Source organism: Hyperolius riggenbachi, chromosome 3 (assembly GCF_040937935.1).
Source record: "Hyperolius riggenbachi isolate aHypRig1 chromosome 3, aHypRig1.pri, whole genome shotgun sequence".
In the NCBI taxonomy this organism is placed as follows: domain Eukaryota; kingdom Metazoa; phylum Chordata; class Amphibia; order Anura; family Hyperoliidae; genus Hyperolius; species Hyperolius riggenbachi.
Genome location: NC_090648.1, coordinates 219,803,445 through 219,823,357, shown reverse-complemented (window position 1 = coordinate 219,823,357; position 19,913 = coordinate 219,803,445). Strand labels below are relative to the sequence as shown.

At 44.3% G+C, this 19,913-nt stretch overlaps 1 protein-coding gene across 5 annotated transcripts in view; it reads left to right on the top strand.

Annotated features, from left to right (window-relative positions):
- VPS13C (vacuolar protein sorting 13 homolog C) overlaps nucleotides 1-19,913 on the top strand; it is a 390,940-nt gene that overhangs the window by 320,498 nt on the left and 50,529 nt on the right. For all 5 annotated transcript variants that reach the window (XM_068275765.1, XM_068275764.1, XM_068275763.1 and 2 more), the window contains 4 exons: nucleotides 936-1,049; nucleotides 7,321-7,460; nucleotides 15,468-15,549; nucleotides 16,106-16,219. In XM_068275765.1, the coding sequence (XP_068131866.1) occupies nucleotides 936-1,049; nucleotides 7,321-7,460; nucleotides 15,468-15,549; nucleotides 16,106-16,219 (450 nt within the window). The remainder of the gene's footprint in view (nucleotides 1-935; nucleotides 1,050-7,320; nucleotides 7,461-15,467; nucleotides 15,550-16,105; nucleotides 16,220-19,913) is intronic.

Sequence of the window (19,913 nt, the reverse complement as noted above, 5' to 3'; positions counted from 1 at the left end):
ATGGCAGCTGCCTAAGGTCTCATACCTCGGGTTCCTTTTAAATACATCACTGTTGCATCTCCCATTAGAAGCTGAAAGCTGAAGGCCTGGCTTTCCAGAGCTTCTTCCATAATATTAGTCAGCAGTCACTGTCTCAGTGAGATGGTGGATTGCATTAAACACACCTACAAAATTGAAGGCAGCTGTACGGGCAGGAACCCACTACAGTGATTTTTTTTTTTGAGTATTTAGGGAGCGCTTTGAATCGCTAGTGCTTTCCCTAGATGCTCTGCCAATGTAAATAAATGTAACAAATTCCACAGTAGCGATTGCAATTAGCAAAATCGCAGGACATGCAGCATTTTGAAAGCGTTTGCGCTTCAATGTTATGTATTGAAGCGCTGGCAAATCGCTCATGAATTGATACACACAGTGATTTGAGTGCGATTGCCAACTGTAAATAAAATTATGATACATTGAAAGGACAAATCAGAATTAAAATCACTAATCGCAAATTGCTACACAATCGCTGGCAAAAAGCTTACACTTTTTAAAATCGATCCTAAAAACGCCGGAAAACGCTCATGAAATCGCTTACAAATCACTTATTGAAAATGCTAGCGATTGTGCTAGCGATTTGTAGTGGGTTCCAGGCCTGAGAGGGTGTTGCAATATTTCAACAGGAGGGCCAAAGTCCTCAGAAAAAAAATCACAAAACTAATAAACAGTAATAAAGGTATAGCAGGCAATTGCTGATAATTCTGCTGAGGAGTGTGAGATATCCCCCTACAACCTCCCTATTTTTTAATCCATGCTTAAAATGTTTCCTCTGTCCCTGATCCGCACCAGAAGATGTTAGCTCTCAGTATGAGTTATAGTCATAGTCCTGGTTTTTGCTCATTAATGTGTTATTTGAATTTATTTCTGCACTTATAAAACATTACATTTGTATGCAGACAAAGTTAATCCAGAAAGATATAGATGCCCTGAACACACAGCTGATGGAGTCTTCTATGACAGATATGACTACACTGAGCTTCTTTGAACATTTTCATATATCTCCTGTGAAGGTATTGTTTGTTATTAACCTTTTTCGCTTTCCATTGATCGAGTAGCAGTGTATGATACAGTGCTGCCCATAATTATTCATACCCCTGGCAAATTTTGACTTAATGTTACTGTTATTCATCCAGCAAGTAATTTTTTGACGGGAAATTACATAGGTGTCTCCCAAAATATAGGACGATAATGTACAAGAGGCATTACTGTGGGAAAAAAAATTATCAGCTTTTATTTAGATTTGAGCAAAAATTGTATTCATACCCTTCTAAATAATCAATAGAAAAGCCTTTATTGGCTATTACAGCAAGCAAATACTTCCGATAACAGCAGACCAGCTTTTTGCATGTCTCCATAGGTATTTTTCCCCATTCATCTTTAACAATTTGCTCCAAATCTTTCAGGTTGGAAGGTCTTATTGCTATCACCCTGATCGTTAGCTCCCTCCACAGATTCTCAATTGGATTCAAGCCAGGACTCTGGCTGGGCCACTCCAAAGCCATAATGTTGTTGTCTGCTAACCATTTCATTACCACTGTGTGTTTTTAGTCATTGTCATGCTGAAATGTCCTCTGGTGCCCAAGGCCAAGTTTCTCTGCAGACTGCCTGATGTTGTCGTTGAGAATCCTCATGTATTGCTCTTTTTTTCATGATGCCGTTTAAAGGGATTAGGTTCCCTGGTCCATTGGCTGAAAAACACCCCCAAAGCATTAGGTTCCCACCACCATGTTTGATGGTGGGGATGCTATTCTTTGGGTTGAAGGCTTCTCCTTCTGTAAGCCAAATGAAGGAAACGTCATTGTGACCAAACAATTACATTTTGTTTCATCTGACCATAACACAGAAGACCAGCTTTTGTGTGCCTTATCTGCAGAAGTGGCGTCCTCCTTGGTCTGCATCCGTGGAACCCTGCAGTGTTCATTGAATGGTCTGCCTTGAGACATTGCCACCAGCAAAGCCCAGATTCACCAAGATGGCCTTGGTGGTGATTCTTGGATTCTTTTTCACCTCTCTCCACTATTCTCCTGGCCAGCACAGGTGTCACTTTTAGCTTCCAACCATGACCTCTGAGATTTTCCACAGTGCGGAACATCTTGTATTTTAATACTTTGCACTGTAGCCACTGGAACTTGAGAACATTTAGAAATGGCCTTGTAGCCCTTTCCTGACTTTTAAGCTGCCACAATGCACAGCCTTAGGTCCTCACTGAGCTCCTTTGTGTTAGCCATGACTGTCCACAAACCAACTGCAGAGAGCTGCTGTTTTTCACCTGTTGCGTTGATTAAAACATCTGTTGCCAATTAATCAGGTAATTAGAATGCTTTAGAACAGCTTGGACAGTTTGGAATGGTATAGAACTTTGGATTTTCCCACAGACTGTGAAAGTTTGTGAAGGGTATGAATAATTTTGGACTAGACACTTTTTATTTAAATTTAAAAGCTGAGAAATGTCCCCCCCCCCCCCCCCCCGCAATAATGCCTCTTGTACATAATCTTATTATCTTTTGGGAGACACCTAAGGATTTTACCCTCAAAAAATGACTTGCTGTTTGAATAAAAATAATTTTAAGTCAAGATTTGCCAGGAGTATGAGTAATTATGGACAGCACTGTACGTGCAGTCCCCTACTTACAAATTGGTTCCATTTCAAGTCTGTGTTTGTTGGTCAACTCAAGTCTCTTCAAAACAACTCTTTGTTTGAAAATGCAATACGAACATTGTTTTTTGTTTTTTTCAATATGCTTTTACCCTCCCCCACTGCTTGTATGCACATGTAGGCCCCTGGATACGTCACTTAACAACCAGGGGCGTAGATATACATACATCTTTATTTACCTTGTTGCTTACGATTCCTACGCCGCTACCATTCATTTCCATCACCATCCCTCCGTTCTGCAACCGGTGAATGGAAACAGCTTTTGCCAAAGCCGATCATAGTGCCTTTGATGAATGAAAGCTGGCTTCAGCGAAACACTGGTATTCTTTTACAAAGTGAAAGTAAAACAGTTGCACATAACACTGCCTTTTTTACTGTTCACAGTATACAGGAATTAAGTGTAAAAATACACACACACACACACGAACACACGATTGTTATTAGTTTTTAACACCTTTCACGCCTACCCCATAGTTACCAATATAAAACACTTGTAAAAAAATCATTATTTAAAAAAAAAAGTTAATACATAAATAGTTACCTTAGGGACTGTGCATGTCATGAGGTTTTATGAATGTTATTTTTGTAAATAAAGGCTTGTATTCTTGATATATTCTAAAAATAAAACAAAAAAAAACTAAATGGAAAAATACACCTTTATTTCCAATTAAAATATCACCATAAATTGTACTAGGGACACAATTTAAATGTTGTAATAACTGGGACAAATGGGAAAATAAAACCTGTGGGTTTTAGCTATTGTAGCACATTTTATTTTAAAACGATAATGGCAGAAAACTGAGAAATCATTTTTTTGTTTTTTTTTTCCTTACTATTATTACCTTTAAAATTGCATATTAAATAAAATAATTATCAAAAACCCAAAGTGAGCCTAATTTGTGGATTAAAAGAAATATAGATCATTTCTGTGTGATAAGTAACAATAAAGTTATGGGTGAATGAATGGGAGGAGCTTGATGTAAAAATTGCTTTGTTTTTTAAAGTGAACCCTCTGAAAGTGAAAGCTCTGACAATATTGTCAGAAACACCTGATCTGCTATATGCTTGTTCAGGGTCTGTGGCTAAATGTATTAAAGGTAGAGGATCAGCAGGATATCAAGCAACTGGTATTGTGTAAAGGAAATAAATATGGCATCCCCATATAACTCTCTAACCTCGGGTTCACTTTAACCTCTACAAGACCGCTCCACGCCAATTGGCGTAAGGTCCTGTGGGCGTGTCTTGCAAGAGAGCGTGCACGCATTTCTGCATGAATGATGGAGTGCCGCCATCAGTCTCCCCGCTCAGAAACAGTAAGACGGCGAAATTGCTGTCTATTTACTATGTACAGCGCTGCGATCTACAGCAGCGCTGTACTAGGGACAACCGTGTCATACAGCTGTCCCCCTGGGGCAGACAGGAGCGATCCGCTGTCATATGACTGAAGCCTATGTCAGCCGATCACTATGATTGGCTGGCGGGGGGAGGGAAGGAGGGACGGGTAGAAAAAATAATTTTAAAAAGGCAAAACTTATTTATAAAATAATGAAATAAATATTTAAATAAAAAATATACATTGATGGAGCGATCAGACACCACCAGCAGAAATCTCTGTTGGCAAGAAAAGGGGGGGGGGGGGTAGGGAATCACTTGTGTGCTGAGTTGTACGGCCCCGCAGTGAGGCCTTAAAGCTGCAGTGGCCTGTTTAGTGAAAAATGGTCTGATCTTTAGGGGGTTTAACACTGCGGTCCTTAACCATCTTAGCGGTATGGACGAGCTCAGCTCGTCCATCACCGCCGATGGCTGCCGCTCAGGCCCTGCTGGGCCGATTTTGTTGAAATAAAAAGCAGCACACGCAGCCGGCACTTTGCCAGCCGCGTGTGCTGCCTGATCGCCGCCGCTCTGCGGCGATCCGCCGCTAGCAGCGGCGAAAGAGGGTCCCCCAGGCCGCCTGAGCCCTGCGCAGCCGGAACAAATAGTTCCGGCCAGCGCTAAGGGCTGGATCGGAGGCGGCTGACGTCAGGATGTCGGCTGACGTCCATGATGTCACTCCGCTCGTCGCCATGGCGACGAAGTAAGCAAAACACGGAAGGCCGCTCATTGCGGCCTTCCGTGTTACTTCTGGCCGCCGGAGGCGATCGGAAGAACGCCTCTGGAGCGCCCTCTAGTGGGCTTTCATGCAGCCAACTTTTAGTTGGCTGCATGAAATAGTTTTTTTTTTATTTAAAAAAAAAACCTCCCGCAGCCGCCCTGGCGATCTTAATAGAACGCCAGGGTGGTTAAGTGGTTAAAGGGAATGTCCAAGCAAGATAAAAAAAAATGAGTTTCACTTACCTGGGGCTTCTACCAGCCCCATGCAGCCATCCTGTGCCCTCGTAGTCACTCACTGCTGCTCCAGTCGCCCGCTGGCAGCTTGCTGACCTTGGAGGTCGGCGGGACGCACTGCGTACATTTTTACGCATTCCCGCTAGTGCAGGAACATTAACACATACATTTTTACGAGTTACTGGTTCAAAGCGTAAAAATGTACGCATTGGACCAGTAACGCGTACTGCAAGCTGCCAGCGGCGGGGGACTGGAGCAGCAGTGAGTGACTACGAGGGCACAGGATGGCAGCATGGGGCTGGTAGAAGCCCCAGGTAAGTGAAACTCATTTTTTTATTTTGCTTGAACCTTCCCTTTAAAGAGAACCAGAGACGAACAACATAATTCATTTATACATACCTGGGGCTTCCTCCAGTCCCATCAGCATGGATTGCTCCCACGCCGCCGTCCTCCGCCTCCTCTATCGCCAGTACCGGGTCCTGTCACTTCGGCCAGTCAGGGCCAGTCAACGCATCTGTAAAGCAGGCATCGGCAAGATGGAGGGAGTCCCTGCGGATGCATACAACTGCCGGCGTTCGGCGGAAATGACGGGACCCGGTATTGGCAATAAAGGCGGCGGAGGACAAAGCCCCAGGTATGTATAAATCTATTATGTGTTTTTGTCTCTGGTTTTCTTTAAGGGGGAAAAAAACTGTGTTTCGGAGGTGATTAACCTCCCTAGCGGTAAGCCCAAGCTGAGCTCGGGCTATGCCGCGCAGGAGGATTTCTCCGGCTCCATTGGGGCGATTCGCCCCATTCAAAGTGCTGTGCGCGCAGCCAGCACTTTGCTAGCCACGCGCACAGCTTGATCGCCGCCGCTCTGCGGCGATCGCCCGCACACAGTGGCGAAAGAGGGCCCCCCCCCCCGCCAGAGCCCTGCGCTGCTCGGACTAATGAGTTCCGGGCAGCGCTATGGGCTGGATCGGGTGCGCCGGACGTCGGCTGACGTCCATGACGTCACTCCGATCGTCGCCATGGCGACAGGAGAAGCCAAACAGGGGAACGCGTTAAATACGCGCTCCCCTGTTTGCTATTAGTGACGGCGACGATCGCACTAGAGGTACACATGCGCCCTCTAGTGGTGTTTCATGTAGCTACCACTCTGGTAGCTTTATATGAAACAAAAAATTTTTTTTTAAAAAAATGATTTTTTTCCTATTTGAAAAAAAAAAATTAACCGCCAGGGAGGTTAAGCACCTTATTGTGGAAGGTCATGCGCCAGGTAATCTTTATTCTATTATATAGACGCTAGTAGACCCAAGCCCGGTTTAAAAACAGTCTCTAGGTCTGTTTTTTGTTGTGTTTTTTTTAACTTCGCGTGCACCCGCCATGCACCCGTCTCGCTGGCCCCGTCCTCCAGTCCCAACTGCTGTCAGTGTCCGTGCTGCGCACATGCGCAGTAGCAAAGAGCACAGACCCAGTTACATGGAGACAGCGCTACGCATTGACACTGGTTTTATTATAGAGGATAGCAAGCTTTGAAATTTTAGTCTGAGGTGGAATCTTTCTTTAAACTGTATCTAGCAGTGCAGAAGTTATATTTATATATACAAAGTGGTGTACATGTGGTGTCCCTTCAGCAGGGACAAGGAAGCTGGACAGAGCTGATGGGAAGATGGATGGAGCCAAATACAGGGCAATCTTGGAAGAAAACCGTTTGGAGACTGCAAAACATTTGAGACTGGGGCGGAGGTTCACCTTCCAGCAGGACAACGACCCTAAACATAAAGCCAGGGCAACAATGGAATGGTTTAAAACAAAACCTATCCATGTGTTAGAATGGCCCAGTCAAAGTCCAGATCTAAATCCAATCGAAAATCTGTAGCAAGATCTGAAAACTCCTGTTCGCAAACGCTGTCCATCTAATCTGACTGAGACTGAGCTGTTTTGCAAAGAAGAATGATCAAGGATTTCAGTCTCTGGAGGTGCAAAGCTGGTAGAGACATACCCTAAAAAACTGGCAGCTGTAATTGCAGCAAAAGGTGGTTCTACAAAGTATTGACTCAGGGGGGCTGAATAATTACTCAAACCCCACTTTGCAGTTATTTATTTGTAAAAAATGTTTGCAATCATGTATGATTTTCGTTCCACTTCTCACATGTACACCACTTTGTATTGGTCTTTCACATGGAATTACAATACAATTGATTCATGTTTGTGGCAGTAATGTGGCAAAATGTGGAAAACTTCAAGGGGGCCGAATACTTTTGCAAGCCACTGTACCTGTCTCATAACATACATCCTTTATTTTCTGTCTCTAGTTACACCTCAGTCTATCACTGGGGACAGGAGGAGAAGAGTCAAACAAAGAAGAACATGACATTGTTGCTATCGGCTCTATAAATCTCCTATTGAAAAGCATTGGAGCTACTCTCACAGATGTAGATGATCTTATCTTCAAGTAAGCGTTACACCTTTCTTTATTTGTCATGTTTTGTATCAATTCCTTTACAAGATTGATTTTAAGAATGACTTATTTTCACTTCTGTTAATTTCTAACAACATCAGAACATGTAGCACTGCAGTTTCCCAGTATTCCATAGATAAGCCATTGAACACTGCTGGTAGTCCTGTAGAAATTAGTGATGATCGTAAGGTGCTAATTTCACTTATGTGAAATTTTGCATAGAATTTTTAAGATTTCTCATAATCAATGTTAAATTTACATTGAAGTCAATCTACCAACTTAAGTGCTTAATAGCAAAGCTGCCAAGCTTGCTAGGTATGTTAGCGGCAATAGTGGGAACAATTTTTCCTAATATTTGGGAACAAGTTGGGGATGTAAGAAAAAATCTATTTTAAAAAGTAGAAAAAACATTTTTAACTCTGTAAAATGACATTTTGTTGTGATACACTTTAATATATACTAGTTCTGAGATATTTACACACAATTACTCCATTTTAAGTGACCATTATGGCGAAAAAATTTAAAATACACAAAAATAAGATGTGCGTTTCTTCCAGAGTATAATGAGGCATAAATTACTTTTCTCCTATGTTGCTGTCATTTACAGTAGGTAGTAGAAATCTGACAGAACTGACAAGTTTTGGGCTAGTCCATATCTTCATGGGGGATTCTCAGCATGGCCTTTATTCTTTCAAGGTCACTCCCTGATAAGAATTTGTGGAAAGGTGCTGGCCAGCCTCCCTGATCACTGCACACTTTTTTGGCAGTTGAACGGAGCAACTGCCATTCACTAAATGCTTTTGAAAATCACTAAAACCCTGAGAACCCTCCATGAGGAGATGTTAGTCCAAAACCTGTTGGTTCTGTCAGATTTCTAATACAGTACTTACTGTAAGTGACAGCAACATAGGAGAAAAGTAAGTTGTCTCATTTTACCATGGAAGAAATGTACTTAGTGTTTGTATGTGTTTACATGTATTTAAAATTTTATGATTTTACCGATAGTGGTCCTTTAAGGAGAAACCTCCCAAGACTCTTTAATTCTTGTCACCCATGCAGGTTGGTATTGCCAGAATTGAGAGCCTCCCCCTCTCACCGAGAGTCCTTGTCCAATCCATGCACAGGGGGTAATTTGCCACTCCCAGTGCCCTGGGGGCCCTAGAGGAGTTTATGGTTGAGTCTTGGTGTTCCCTGAAATGGGTATAGGAGTATTAATTCTTGAGGAGGATTCCCATTGGTCTGTTAAGGAACCAATTGGGAGCCCCAGCAGCACTTTTAAAGATGCTTTGCTGGTGCTTGCTATACTTTGCCACCCATTGCACCCACCCACAGCACTCCTGACACCGCCTACACCTAGCGCACCACTAACCCGCAAAACTTACCGCTGACACTCTGTGCTGCACTACTCTGGGATCTCGGCAAAAGCATCTTTAAATTTGCCACTGGGGTTTCCCATTGGTTTTATACAATGGCCAATGGGATCCCTCCAGTTTAAAGTGTACCAGAGACGAGAAGCGTCTCTGGTACAATAATTACCTGGGGCTTCCTTAAGCCCCATTACGGCTGCTCGACCCTCGCAGTCTCTCTGGGTGACACCTGTCACACGCAATTGTCCCCAAAAAGCCTGGCCGAGTCTCACTTTGACGGGCATGCTCTTCTGTCGCAGTCCCGCCCCTGGGAGCGATCTGCGCTTGCGCAGTACCTCTGCACAGGCCCAGATTACTGCCAGGTATGTGAGTGTGGCGGGGGAGTGCGATGGGCCGCGCATGCATGACTCTGCCAGGCTTTCAGGGTAAATTGTGGGTGATGAGTCACTCAGGGAGACAGCAAGGGACAAGCACCCTTAAAGAGACACTGAAGCGAAAAAAAAAATATGATATAGTGAATTGGTTGTGTACTATGAATAATTACTAGAAGATTAGCAGCAAAGAAAATATTCTCATACTTTTATTTTTAGGTATATAGTGTTTTTTCTAACATTGCATCATTCTATAATATGTGCAGATTACACAACACTCAGCATTCAAAATGAGTCTTTCAGAGCAGTCTGTGAAGTAATGACCTCTCCTCTAGCAGAGAAGAAGTAAACAGTTCACTTACAGTTGAGATAATAAAAGTCAGATAACAGCCCTCTCCACGACTAACTTAGTCAGAGAGCTTAATGGCTTGTTTGCATAGAGATAACAACTGGAGTTTCTCAACTCTTCCTGTACTGGAAACAATTAGACTGATGTATTTGATCTTAATGTTTTATTTCTTAGCTGTACTACACATACAAATCATAATGTCATCATTTTTTCGCTTCAGTGTCTCTTTAACTGCTTAAAGAGTAACTGTTAGCCCCCAAATTGAAATTTAAGTCTCTATTGCAATGTTTTATTTAGTATTTAAGTGAGCCAAAAAGCCAATGCTGAACTTAAAAATCAATCTAATTTTTTTACTATGTAATCTTTTCCCCCAGCTCCGGATGCAAAGCCGCATATCAGATACTGCTTAGCATGCAGAGCATGCCTATGTCTGGCTGACCCCCCTCTCCCCCCCAGGACCAGGTGCCAATATATTCTCCCCACCAAACAGCTGACCGCTCTGACACGGAGAGAGAGCGGGAGCACTTCCAGCGCCGCCACCGCAGAGCAGCCGCCGCCGTGCATCTCTCACATGTGAGAGAATCACATGTGACTCGGCGGCGGCTGCTCTGCGGTGGCGGCGCTGGAAGTGCTCCCGCTCTCTCTCCGTGTCAGAGCGGTCAGCTGTTTGGTGGGGAGAATATATTGGCACCTGGTCCTGGGGGGGAGAGGGGGGTCGGCCAGACATAGGCATGCTCTGCATGCTAAGCAGTATCTGATATGCGGCTTTGCGTCCGGAGCTGGGGGAAAAGATTACATAGTAAAAAAATTAGATTGATTTTTAAGTTCAGCATTGGCTTTTTGGCTCACTTAACCACTTCCCGACCGCCTAACGCACAGGGGCGGCCGGGAAGTGGAGCCCTGAAGGACCGGCTCACCCACAGAGGCGGCGGTCCTTCTAAGGGCATGGGCGGAGCGATCGCGTCATCCGTGACGCGATCCTCCGCCGGCTACTGTCACCGCTCGCCCGCCGCAACATCCCGCCGGCTATACGGAAGCGCCGGCGGGATGTTAACCCCGCGATCGCCGCATACAAAGTGTATAATACACTTTGTAATGTTTACAAAGTGTGTTATACAGGCTGCCTCCTGCCCTGGTGGTCCCAGTGTCCGAGGGACCACCAGGGCAGGCTGCAGCCACCCTAGTCTGCACCCAAGCACACTGATTTCTCCCCCCCCCCCCCTGCCCCAGATCGCCCACAGCACCCATCAGACCCCCCCCCCCTGCCCACCCCCCAGACCCCTGTTTGCACCCAGTCACCCCCCTAATCACCCATCAATCACTCCCTGTCACTATCTGTCAACACTATTTTTTTTTATTCCCCCCCCCCCTGCTCCCTGCCCCCTCACCCCTCAGATTCTCCCCAGACCCCCCCCCCCCCCCCAGACCACCCCCCCCTGTTTACTGTATGCATCTATCCCCCTGATCACCTGTCAATCACCCCCTGTCACTGCCACCCATCAATCAGCCCCTAACCTGCCCCTTGCGGGCAATCTGATCACCCCCCCACACCAATAGATCGCCTGCAGATCCGACATCAGATCACCTCCCAAATCCATTGTTTACATCTATTCTCTCCTCTAAACACCCACTAATTACCCATCAATCACCCATCAATCACCCCCTATCACCAACTGTCACTTCAACCTATCAGATCAGACCCTAATCTGCCCCTTGCGGGCACCCAATCACCCGCCCACACGCTCAGATTGCCCTCTGACCCCCCCTTATCAATTCACCAGTGCATTAATTACATCTGTTCTTCCCTGTAATAACCCACTGATCACCTGTCAATCACCTGCCAATCACCTATCACCCATCAATCACCCCGTCACCCCCTGTCACTGCCACCCATCAATCAGCCCCTAACCTGCCCCTTGCGGGCAATCTGATCACCCACCCACACCATTAGATCGCCCGCAAACCCGCCGTCAGATTACCTCCCAAATGTATCGTTTACATCTGTTATCTTCTCTAAACACCCACTAATTACCCATCAATCACCCCCTATCACCACCTGTCACTGTTACCTATCAGATCAGACCCTAATCTGCCCCTTGCGGGCACCCAATCACCCGCCCACACGCTCAGATTGCCCTCAGACCCCCCCCCTTATCAATTCGCCAGTGCATTAATTACATCTGTCCTTCCCTGTAATAACCCACTGATCACCTGCCAATCACCTATCACCCATCAATCACCCCCTGTCACTGCCACCCAACAATCAGCCCCTAACCTGCCCCTTGCGGGCAAACTGATCACCCACCCACACCAATAGATCGCCCGCAGATCCGACATCAGATCACCACCCAAGCGCAGTGTTTCCATCTATTCTCTACCCTAAACACCCACTAATTACCCATCAATCACCCCCTGTCACTGCTACCTATCAGATTAGACCCCTATCTGCCCCTAGGGCACTCAATCACCCGCCCACACCCTCAGAATGCCCTCAGACCCCAGCCCTGATCACCTCGCCAGTGCATTGCTTGCATCTATTCCCCCCTCTAATCACACCTTGAGACACCCATCAATCACCTCCTGTCACCCCCTAGCACACCTACCCATCAGATCAGGCCCCAATTTGCCCCGTGTGGGCTCCTGATCACTCGGCCAAACCCTCAAATCCCCCTCAGACCCCCTTCCGATCACCTCCCCAGTGCATTGATTGCATCTATTTTCCCCTCTAACCACCCCCTGAGACACCCATCAATCACCTCCTGTCACCCCCCTCGCACTCCTATCCATCAGATCAGGCCCAATACAACCTGTCATCTAAAAGGCCACCCTGCTTATGACCGGTTCCACAAAATTCGCCCCCTCATAGACCACCTGTCATCAAAATTTGCAGATGCTTATACCCCTGAACAGTCATTTTGAGACATTTGGTTTCCAGACTACTCACGGTTTTGGGCCTGTAAAATGCCAGGGCGGTATAGGAACCCCACAAGTGACCCCATTTTAGAAAAAAAAGACACCCCAAGGTATTCTGTTAGGTGTATGACGAGTTCATAGAAGATTTTATTTTTTGTCAAAAGTTAGCGGAAATTAATTTTTATTGGTTTTTTTTCACAAAGTGTCATTTTTCACTAACTTGTGACAAAAAATAAAATCTTCTATGAACTCGCCATACACCTAACGAAATACCTTGGGGTGTCTTCTTTCTAAAATGGGGTCACTTGTGGGGTTCCTATACTGCCCTGGCATTTTAGGGGCCCTAAACCGCGAGGAGTAGTCTAGAAAACAAATGCTTCAAAATGACCTGTGAATAGGACGTTGGGCCCCTTAGCGCACCTAGGCTGCAAAAAAGTGTCACACGTGGTACCGCCGTACTCAGGAAAAGTAGTATAATGTGTTTTGTGGTGTATTTTTACACATACCCATACTGGGTGGGAGAAATTTCTATGTAAATGGACAATTGTGTGTAAAAAAATCAAACCATTGTCATTTACAGAGATATTTCTCCCACTTAGCATGGGTATGTGTAAAAATACACCCCAAAACGCATTATACTACTTCTCCTGAGTACGGCGGTACCACATGTGTGGCACTTTTTTACACCCTAAGTACGCTAAGGGGCCTAAAGTCCAATGAGTACCTTTAGGATTTCACAGGTCATTTTGCGACATTTGGTTTCAAGACTACTCCTCACGGTTTAGGGCCCCTAAAATGCCAGGGCAGTATAGGAACCCCACAAATGACCCCATTCTAGAAAGAAGACACCCAAAGGTATTCCGTACGGAGTATGGTGAGTTCATAGAAGATTTTATTTTTTGTCACAAGTTAGCGGAAAATTACACTTTGTGAAAAAAAACTATTAAAATCAATTTCCGCTAACTTGTGACAAAAAAATAAAAACTTCTATGAACTCACCATACTCCTAACGGAATACCTTGGGGTGTCTTCTTTCTAAAATGGGGTCATTAGTGGGGTTCCTATACTGCCCTGGCATTTTAGGGGCGCTAAACCGTGAGGAGTAGTCTTGAAACAAAAATGACCTATGAAATCCTAAAGGTACTCATTGGACTTTGGGCCCCTTAGTGCAGTTAGGGTGCAAAAAAGTGCCACACATGTGGTATCGCCGTACTCGGAAGAAGTAGTATAATGTGTTTTGGGGTGTATTTTTACACATACCCATGCTGGGTGGGAGAAATACCTCTGTTAATGACAATCTTTTGATTTTTTTACACACAATTGTCCATTTACAGAGGTATTTCTCCCACCCAGCATGGGTATATGTGTAAAAATACACCCCAAAACACATTGTACTACTTCTCCTGAGTATGGCGATACCACATGTGTGGCACTTTTTTGCACCCTAACTGCGCTAAAGGGCCCAAAGTCCAATGAGTACCTTTAGGATTTCACAGGTCATTTTGAGAAATTTCGTTTCAAGACTACTCCTCACGGTTTAGGGCCCCTAAAATGCCAGGGCAGTATAGGAACCCCACAAATGACCCCATTTTAGAAAGACACCCCAAGGTATTCCGTTAGGAGTATGGTGAGTTCATAGAAGATTTTATTTTTTGTCAAAAGTTAGCGGAAATTGATTTTAATTGTGTTTTTTCACAAAGTGTCATTTTCCGCTAACTTTTGACAAAGTGGGAGAAAGATCTCTGTAAATGGACAATTGTGTGTAAAAAAAAATTAACAAATTGTCATTTACAGAGCTATTTCTCCCACCCAGCATGGGTATGTGTAAAAATACACCCCAAAACACATTATACTACTTCTCCTGAGTATGGCAATACCACGTGTGGCACTTTTTTGCAGCCTAACTGCGCTAAGGGGTCCAAAGTCCAATGAGCACCTTTAGGCTTTACAGGGGTGCTTACAATTTAGCACCCCCCAAAATGTCAGGACAGTAAACACACCCCACAAATGACCCCATTTTGGAAAGTAGACCCTTCAAGGTATTCAGAGAGGGGCATGGTGAGTCCGTGGCAGATTTCATTTTTTTTTGTCGCAAGTTAGAAGAAATGGAAACTTTTTTTTTTTTTTTCTCACAAAGTGTCATTTTCCGCTTACTTGTGACAAAAAATAATATCTTCTATGAACTCACTATGCCTCTCAGTGAATACTTTGGGATGTCTTCTTTCCAAAATGGGGTCATTTGGGGGGTATTTATACTATCCTGGAATTCTAGTCCCTCATGAAACATGACAGGGGGTCAGAAAAGTCATAGATGCTTGAAAATGGGAAAATTCACTTTTTGCACCATAGTTTGTAAACGCTATAACTTTTACCCAAACCAATAAATATACACTGAATGGGTTTTTTTTTAATCAAAAACATGTTTGTCCACATTTTTCGCGCTGCATGTATACAGAAATTTTACTTTATTTGAAAAATGTCAGCACAGAAAGTTAAAAAAAATCATTTTTTTGCCAAAATTCATGTCTTTTTTGATGAATATAATAAAAAGTAAAAATCGCAGGAGCAATCAAATAGCACCAAAAGAAAGCTTTATTAGTGACAAGAAAAGGAGCCAAAATTCATTTAGGTGGTAGGTTGTATGAGCGAGCAATAAACCGTGAAAGCTGCAGTGGTCTGAATGGAAAAAAAGTGGCCGGTCCTTAAGGGGTAGAAAGCCCTAGGTCCTCAAGTGGTTAAATACTAAATAAAACATTGCAATAGAGATTTAAATTTCAATTTGGGGGCTAACAGTTACTCTTTAAGGAAGCCCTAGGTAAGTATGGAACCTAAGGTTCTTTTCGTCTCAGGTTCACTTTGAGTCTCCATATCTCTTACTTCAGGTGTCCTTTAAACGGTAATGCCATAATTAGGCAGAAACAGCTGTTAAGTACTGTGACAGTAAATTGATGTTTCATTCTCAAAGAAGGTTTCATAGTTTTTTCATGTTCTTGCTTTATAGGTTGGCTTGTTTTGAAATCAAATACCAATTTTACAAGCGTGACCAGCTGATGAAACTGGTCATAAGACATTACAGTGAACAGGTAACTTATATATATGTGCTCAAAATCTGTTGACGCGCCGGCATTGAGCCGCTGGCTCGATTCCGGCGCATAAACGAACCGTCTATGCCCAGCATAACAGAAAATATCATAAAATTGTATGATGTATTCCCAAATATATGGAACCATGAAGTGTCTAATGCTGGGCATACATGAGTCGACCCGGCGGCTCGATTAGCCGCCGGATCGACCCCCACTCGTCCCCGCCGCCGTCCGGATCGAATTCCCGCTCGTCCCCGCAGGCACTCCTTATCTTCCGCTCGATTCCCCGCTATTGTCCTCCCGCGGGGATCGAGCGGGGAATCGATCCAGCGGGTCATCGGACCTGTCGGATATTATCAATCGAGCCATCAGCGGCTCGATTGATAAGGCATAATCCTAGTGGTGGTCTAACAATTGAAGCTTTTATTACTTTAAATCTTATGTGACCTGCCTAGCATGTAGTACCAAGTGAGATACATTACTTAGTGTACATTTGTGTGATAGTGCATGCAATGTTCTAATCTCTCTGATTGTTTGGCATTCTTGTTTCTTGTAGTTTTTGAAGCAGCTATATGTTCTTGTCCTTGGATTGGATGTCTTGGGAAATCCTTTTGGCTTGATTAGAGGGCTGTCAGAAGGGGTTGAGGCCTTCTTTTATGAACCTTTCCAGGTAGGTTTTAATATATACTGTTAAATGCTTAAAAGTGGAAAACTATTTTTCAAGAATATGGAATTCGACTTCCGGTTCCGGCGCCGCGATGAGAGGAGGCTAAGCACGGAGCTCCGTCTCACAATCCCACTGTAGCTGTGTCCGTACCCAGAGAAAGTGCCCGCTTCAACCAGGGAACGACGGAGAGACAGGGGAACGCAAAGAGCACCTCCGAGAGCTGTCCGGAAGAGCCATGGACAAATTTATAACACACCCTAGCCGCAAGCGCGGAGACGAGGAGCGCGAGGCCAAGATGGCGCACAAAGCTAAAGCTGCAGCAGGAGCAAGAGACCACTCTCCCACGCCATCCCAAACTTCAGAGGGGGCTGAGGAAGAGCAGCAACGGCAGAACTGGGACTCTGACAACGAAGAAGGAGACAATGGGGGTGAGTCCAACATAAATTACAATAAGATTGCTATGGCGGTGGTGAGACAGCTAAGGCCCGACCTCGAGTCGATGATTAAAGGGGCAGTGCAACAAACACTAAAGAAGGTGCATAAAGAAATGCAGGCCCATACACACCGCATAACACAAGCAGAAAAGCGAATCTCAGATTTAGAAGATGGCTATACCGAGCGGAACACAAAACTAGAACAAGTTCTTAAGGAGAACAAAGAACTACATGCTAAAGTACAAGATCTAGAGAACAGATCAAGACGCAGCAACTTAAGGCTGGTAGGCCTGCCCGAATCATTCGCAGCAGACTCGCTCCATAACCTGTGCTCCAAGGAAATACCACAAATCCTGGGACTCCCCTCTCCCTGCAAAGTGGAAAGAGCACACAGAGTGGGTCCCCCCAGTGACGCAGACCGTAAAACCAAACCGCGAGTAATAATGGTTAAGTACCTGGACTACATGGACAAAACAAACATCTTAAGAGCATATAGACAGAACAAGCTAAATCTGGAATATAAAGGAGCAAAACTTAGATTGTTCAACGACTACTCGCTAGAAGTATCAAAACTCAGACAAAAATTCAACGCAGCCTGCAGCGAGTGCATAGAGCGAAATTGGAAATTCACCTTACTATACCCGGCTATCCTGAAAGCCACTGATGACAAAGGAATCACACACATACTGAAAACCCCACAAGAAGCAGAGACCCTGTTCCTGGGAAAAGATACAGCCACCATAGCAGCTACCCTGTCACCTACAAGATCCACAGATACAGGCTGAATGACAAGAACCTTAGGAGCGGGCACTGAACACCCAAATCAAGATGAAAGCCCTAACAAAAAGAAACGTACACATTGAAACCAACATCTTTGGGAACAAATGGACCTATCTGAGACTGGATAAGCACTAAATAAAGACCCGGCTGGAAATAAAAATCAAACAAGTTAAACACAAAGATGGTGACTCTGTGAGTAGCCCTCCTCCACGAGGGAAGAAGTGGAGTCAAGTTATAGGTTTGCAAAAGACAGGATGGCTGAAGTGAGTATGCCAGATTATATCTGGCTCAGCCATGAGTTAATAAGACTGTTAGATAATGTGTTGAGGGGTTACATGGGGGGAATTTACTGTTGGGGGGAGGGAAATGTCACTGTCTCTCTATTAGCTAGGAAATGTGTAATAATGGAAGCTGGCTTTGATCGACTCGCATATTACCCTAAGTCATCATGGTAGTTAAACTATGTACGTGGAATGTGAAGGGACTTAGAACTCCACGAAAGAGATCTATGGTGCTACGACACCTCAGAAAATTAAAAACAGAGGTCGCCCTCTTACAGGAGACCCACCTAGCAAAAGAGCACTTTAAATTCCTGAAACGCAATTGGGTAGGACAAATCTTCGGCTCTCCAGCACTAGGCAGAAGAGCGGGGGTAATAATCCTGATACACAAAAATCTAAAGTGTGAAATAGAAGAAATTGAACATGATGACGAAGGGAGATGGGTGTCGATCAGGGGCAAAATACATGGCGAATATATCCAAATAGTAAATGTATATGGCCCCAATGATGATAATAATAAATGCCTGGGAGAAATTCGAGACAAGCTAGTGAGCTCCCCCATCTCCAGCTGGATTGTAGGGGGAGATTTTAACACAATAATGGATGCCAAAGAAGACAGAACTTCACATACAAATATAACCACCTCATACCAAAAGAAAATAGATAATTTGGGCATATTTGCGCAAGAGTCTCACCTAACAGACATTTGGAGGGTGTATCACCCATACGACAGACAATTCTCATTCTACTCTACTCCACATGACATGTGGGCACGATTAGATTTTTTGCTAGTATCAGCCCCACTAATTACCAAAATAATCTCCGTAGAAATATTAGACATGGTAATCTCAGACCATAACCCGGTCCAGCTGGAGATGAGGGAATCTATACCACGGGGATCAGATATTATCTGGCGCTTCCCCACATACTTATATGGGGACGAGAGCTTTGCCGCAATGCTACACCAATGGTGGTTAGAATATAGCGAGGACAATAAGGAACATATCTCAAATCCAATTTTATATTGGGAGGCAGCGAAACCAGTAATGAGAGGGAAAATCATGTCATATGTGGGAGGGAAAAAAAAACACACACAAGAGCAATACATGGGAGCCGTGGGGAAGGTCAGGAAAGCCTTGAAACAATATCAACAAGACCCATCACCCAGTAACCGACAACAGTGGCTTAAGACTAAATCTGAGGTAGATGGTTAAAAATCAGAGATGAAATGACAAAATCCTACACTGAACTAAAGTATCGCAGACATGGCAATAAAATGAGCAGACTACTCAGTAATATATTGAGGGGAGAAAGACCGCAGACAAACATATCAGCAATAAAAGACACACAAGGGAACGTACTGACTGACCCCAAAAATATAAATACCTGCCTACAACAATTTTATGCCAAACTATACATAGATAATGACCCCAAGAATAACAACAAGGAAACTGACAATCTACTAAAAAACATAACACTACCTAAACTAACAGAGGAAGACCTAGAAATGCTCAATGCAGATATCTCAACTGCTGAAATTAGCGACACAATTAAACAACTAGCTAATCACAAATCCCCAGGCCCTGATGGCCTCTCGGCAGAATTTTTCAAATTACTAAACCCAGATATAACCCAATCTTTGCAGTCCCTATTCAATTTGATTATTAAAAAAGGAATTATGCCTCCCACATCCCAACTAGCCTACATAAAACTGCTACCCAAACCAGGAAAAGATCCTCTACTTCCTGAATCATATAGGCCCATCTCCCTGATGAACCAAGATATCAAGATCCTCAACAAAATTATAGCAGGAAGATTAGCAGAGTTAATGTATAAGCTAGTAAGTCCTACCCAATCAGGGTTTATCCGACACAGGTCGGCCACTATGAATATCAGAAAAGTACTCACAGTTTTGGACTACACCAGGGCCTACCCAGCCACATGTCGCAATCAGGCTATTCTACTTTTAGATGCTGAAAAAGCATTCGACAATGTTCGCTGGGTGTGGCTCTGGAAGGTCCTAGAAAGGATGGGATTCTCTGGAACATTTATGAACCTGATAAAAGCCATGCATACAAACCCCAGAGCCCACATATATACACCGGGCTTTATTTCACCTAGCTTTCCCCTGACAAAAGGAACGCGCCAAGGGTGCCCCCTTTCACCCCTTTTATTCGATCTGGCACTGGAACCGCTCCTGAG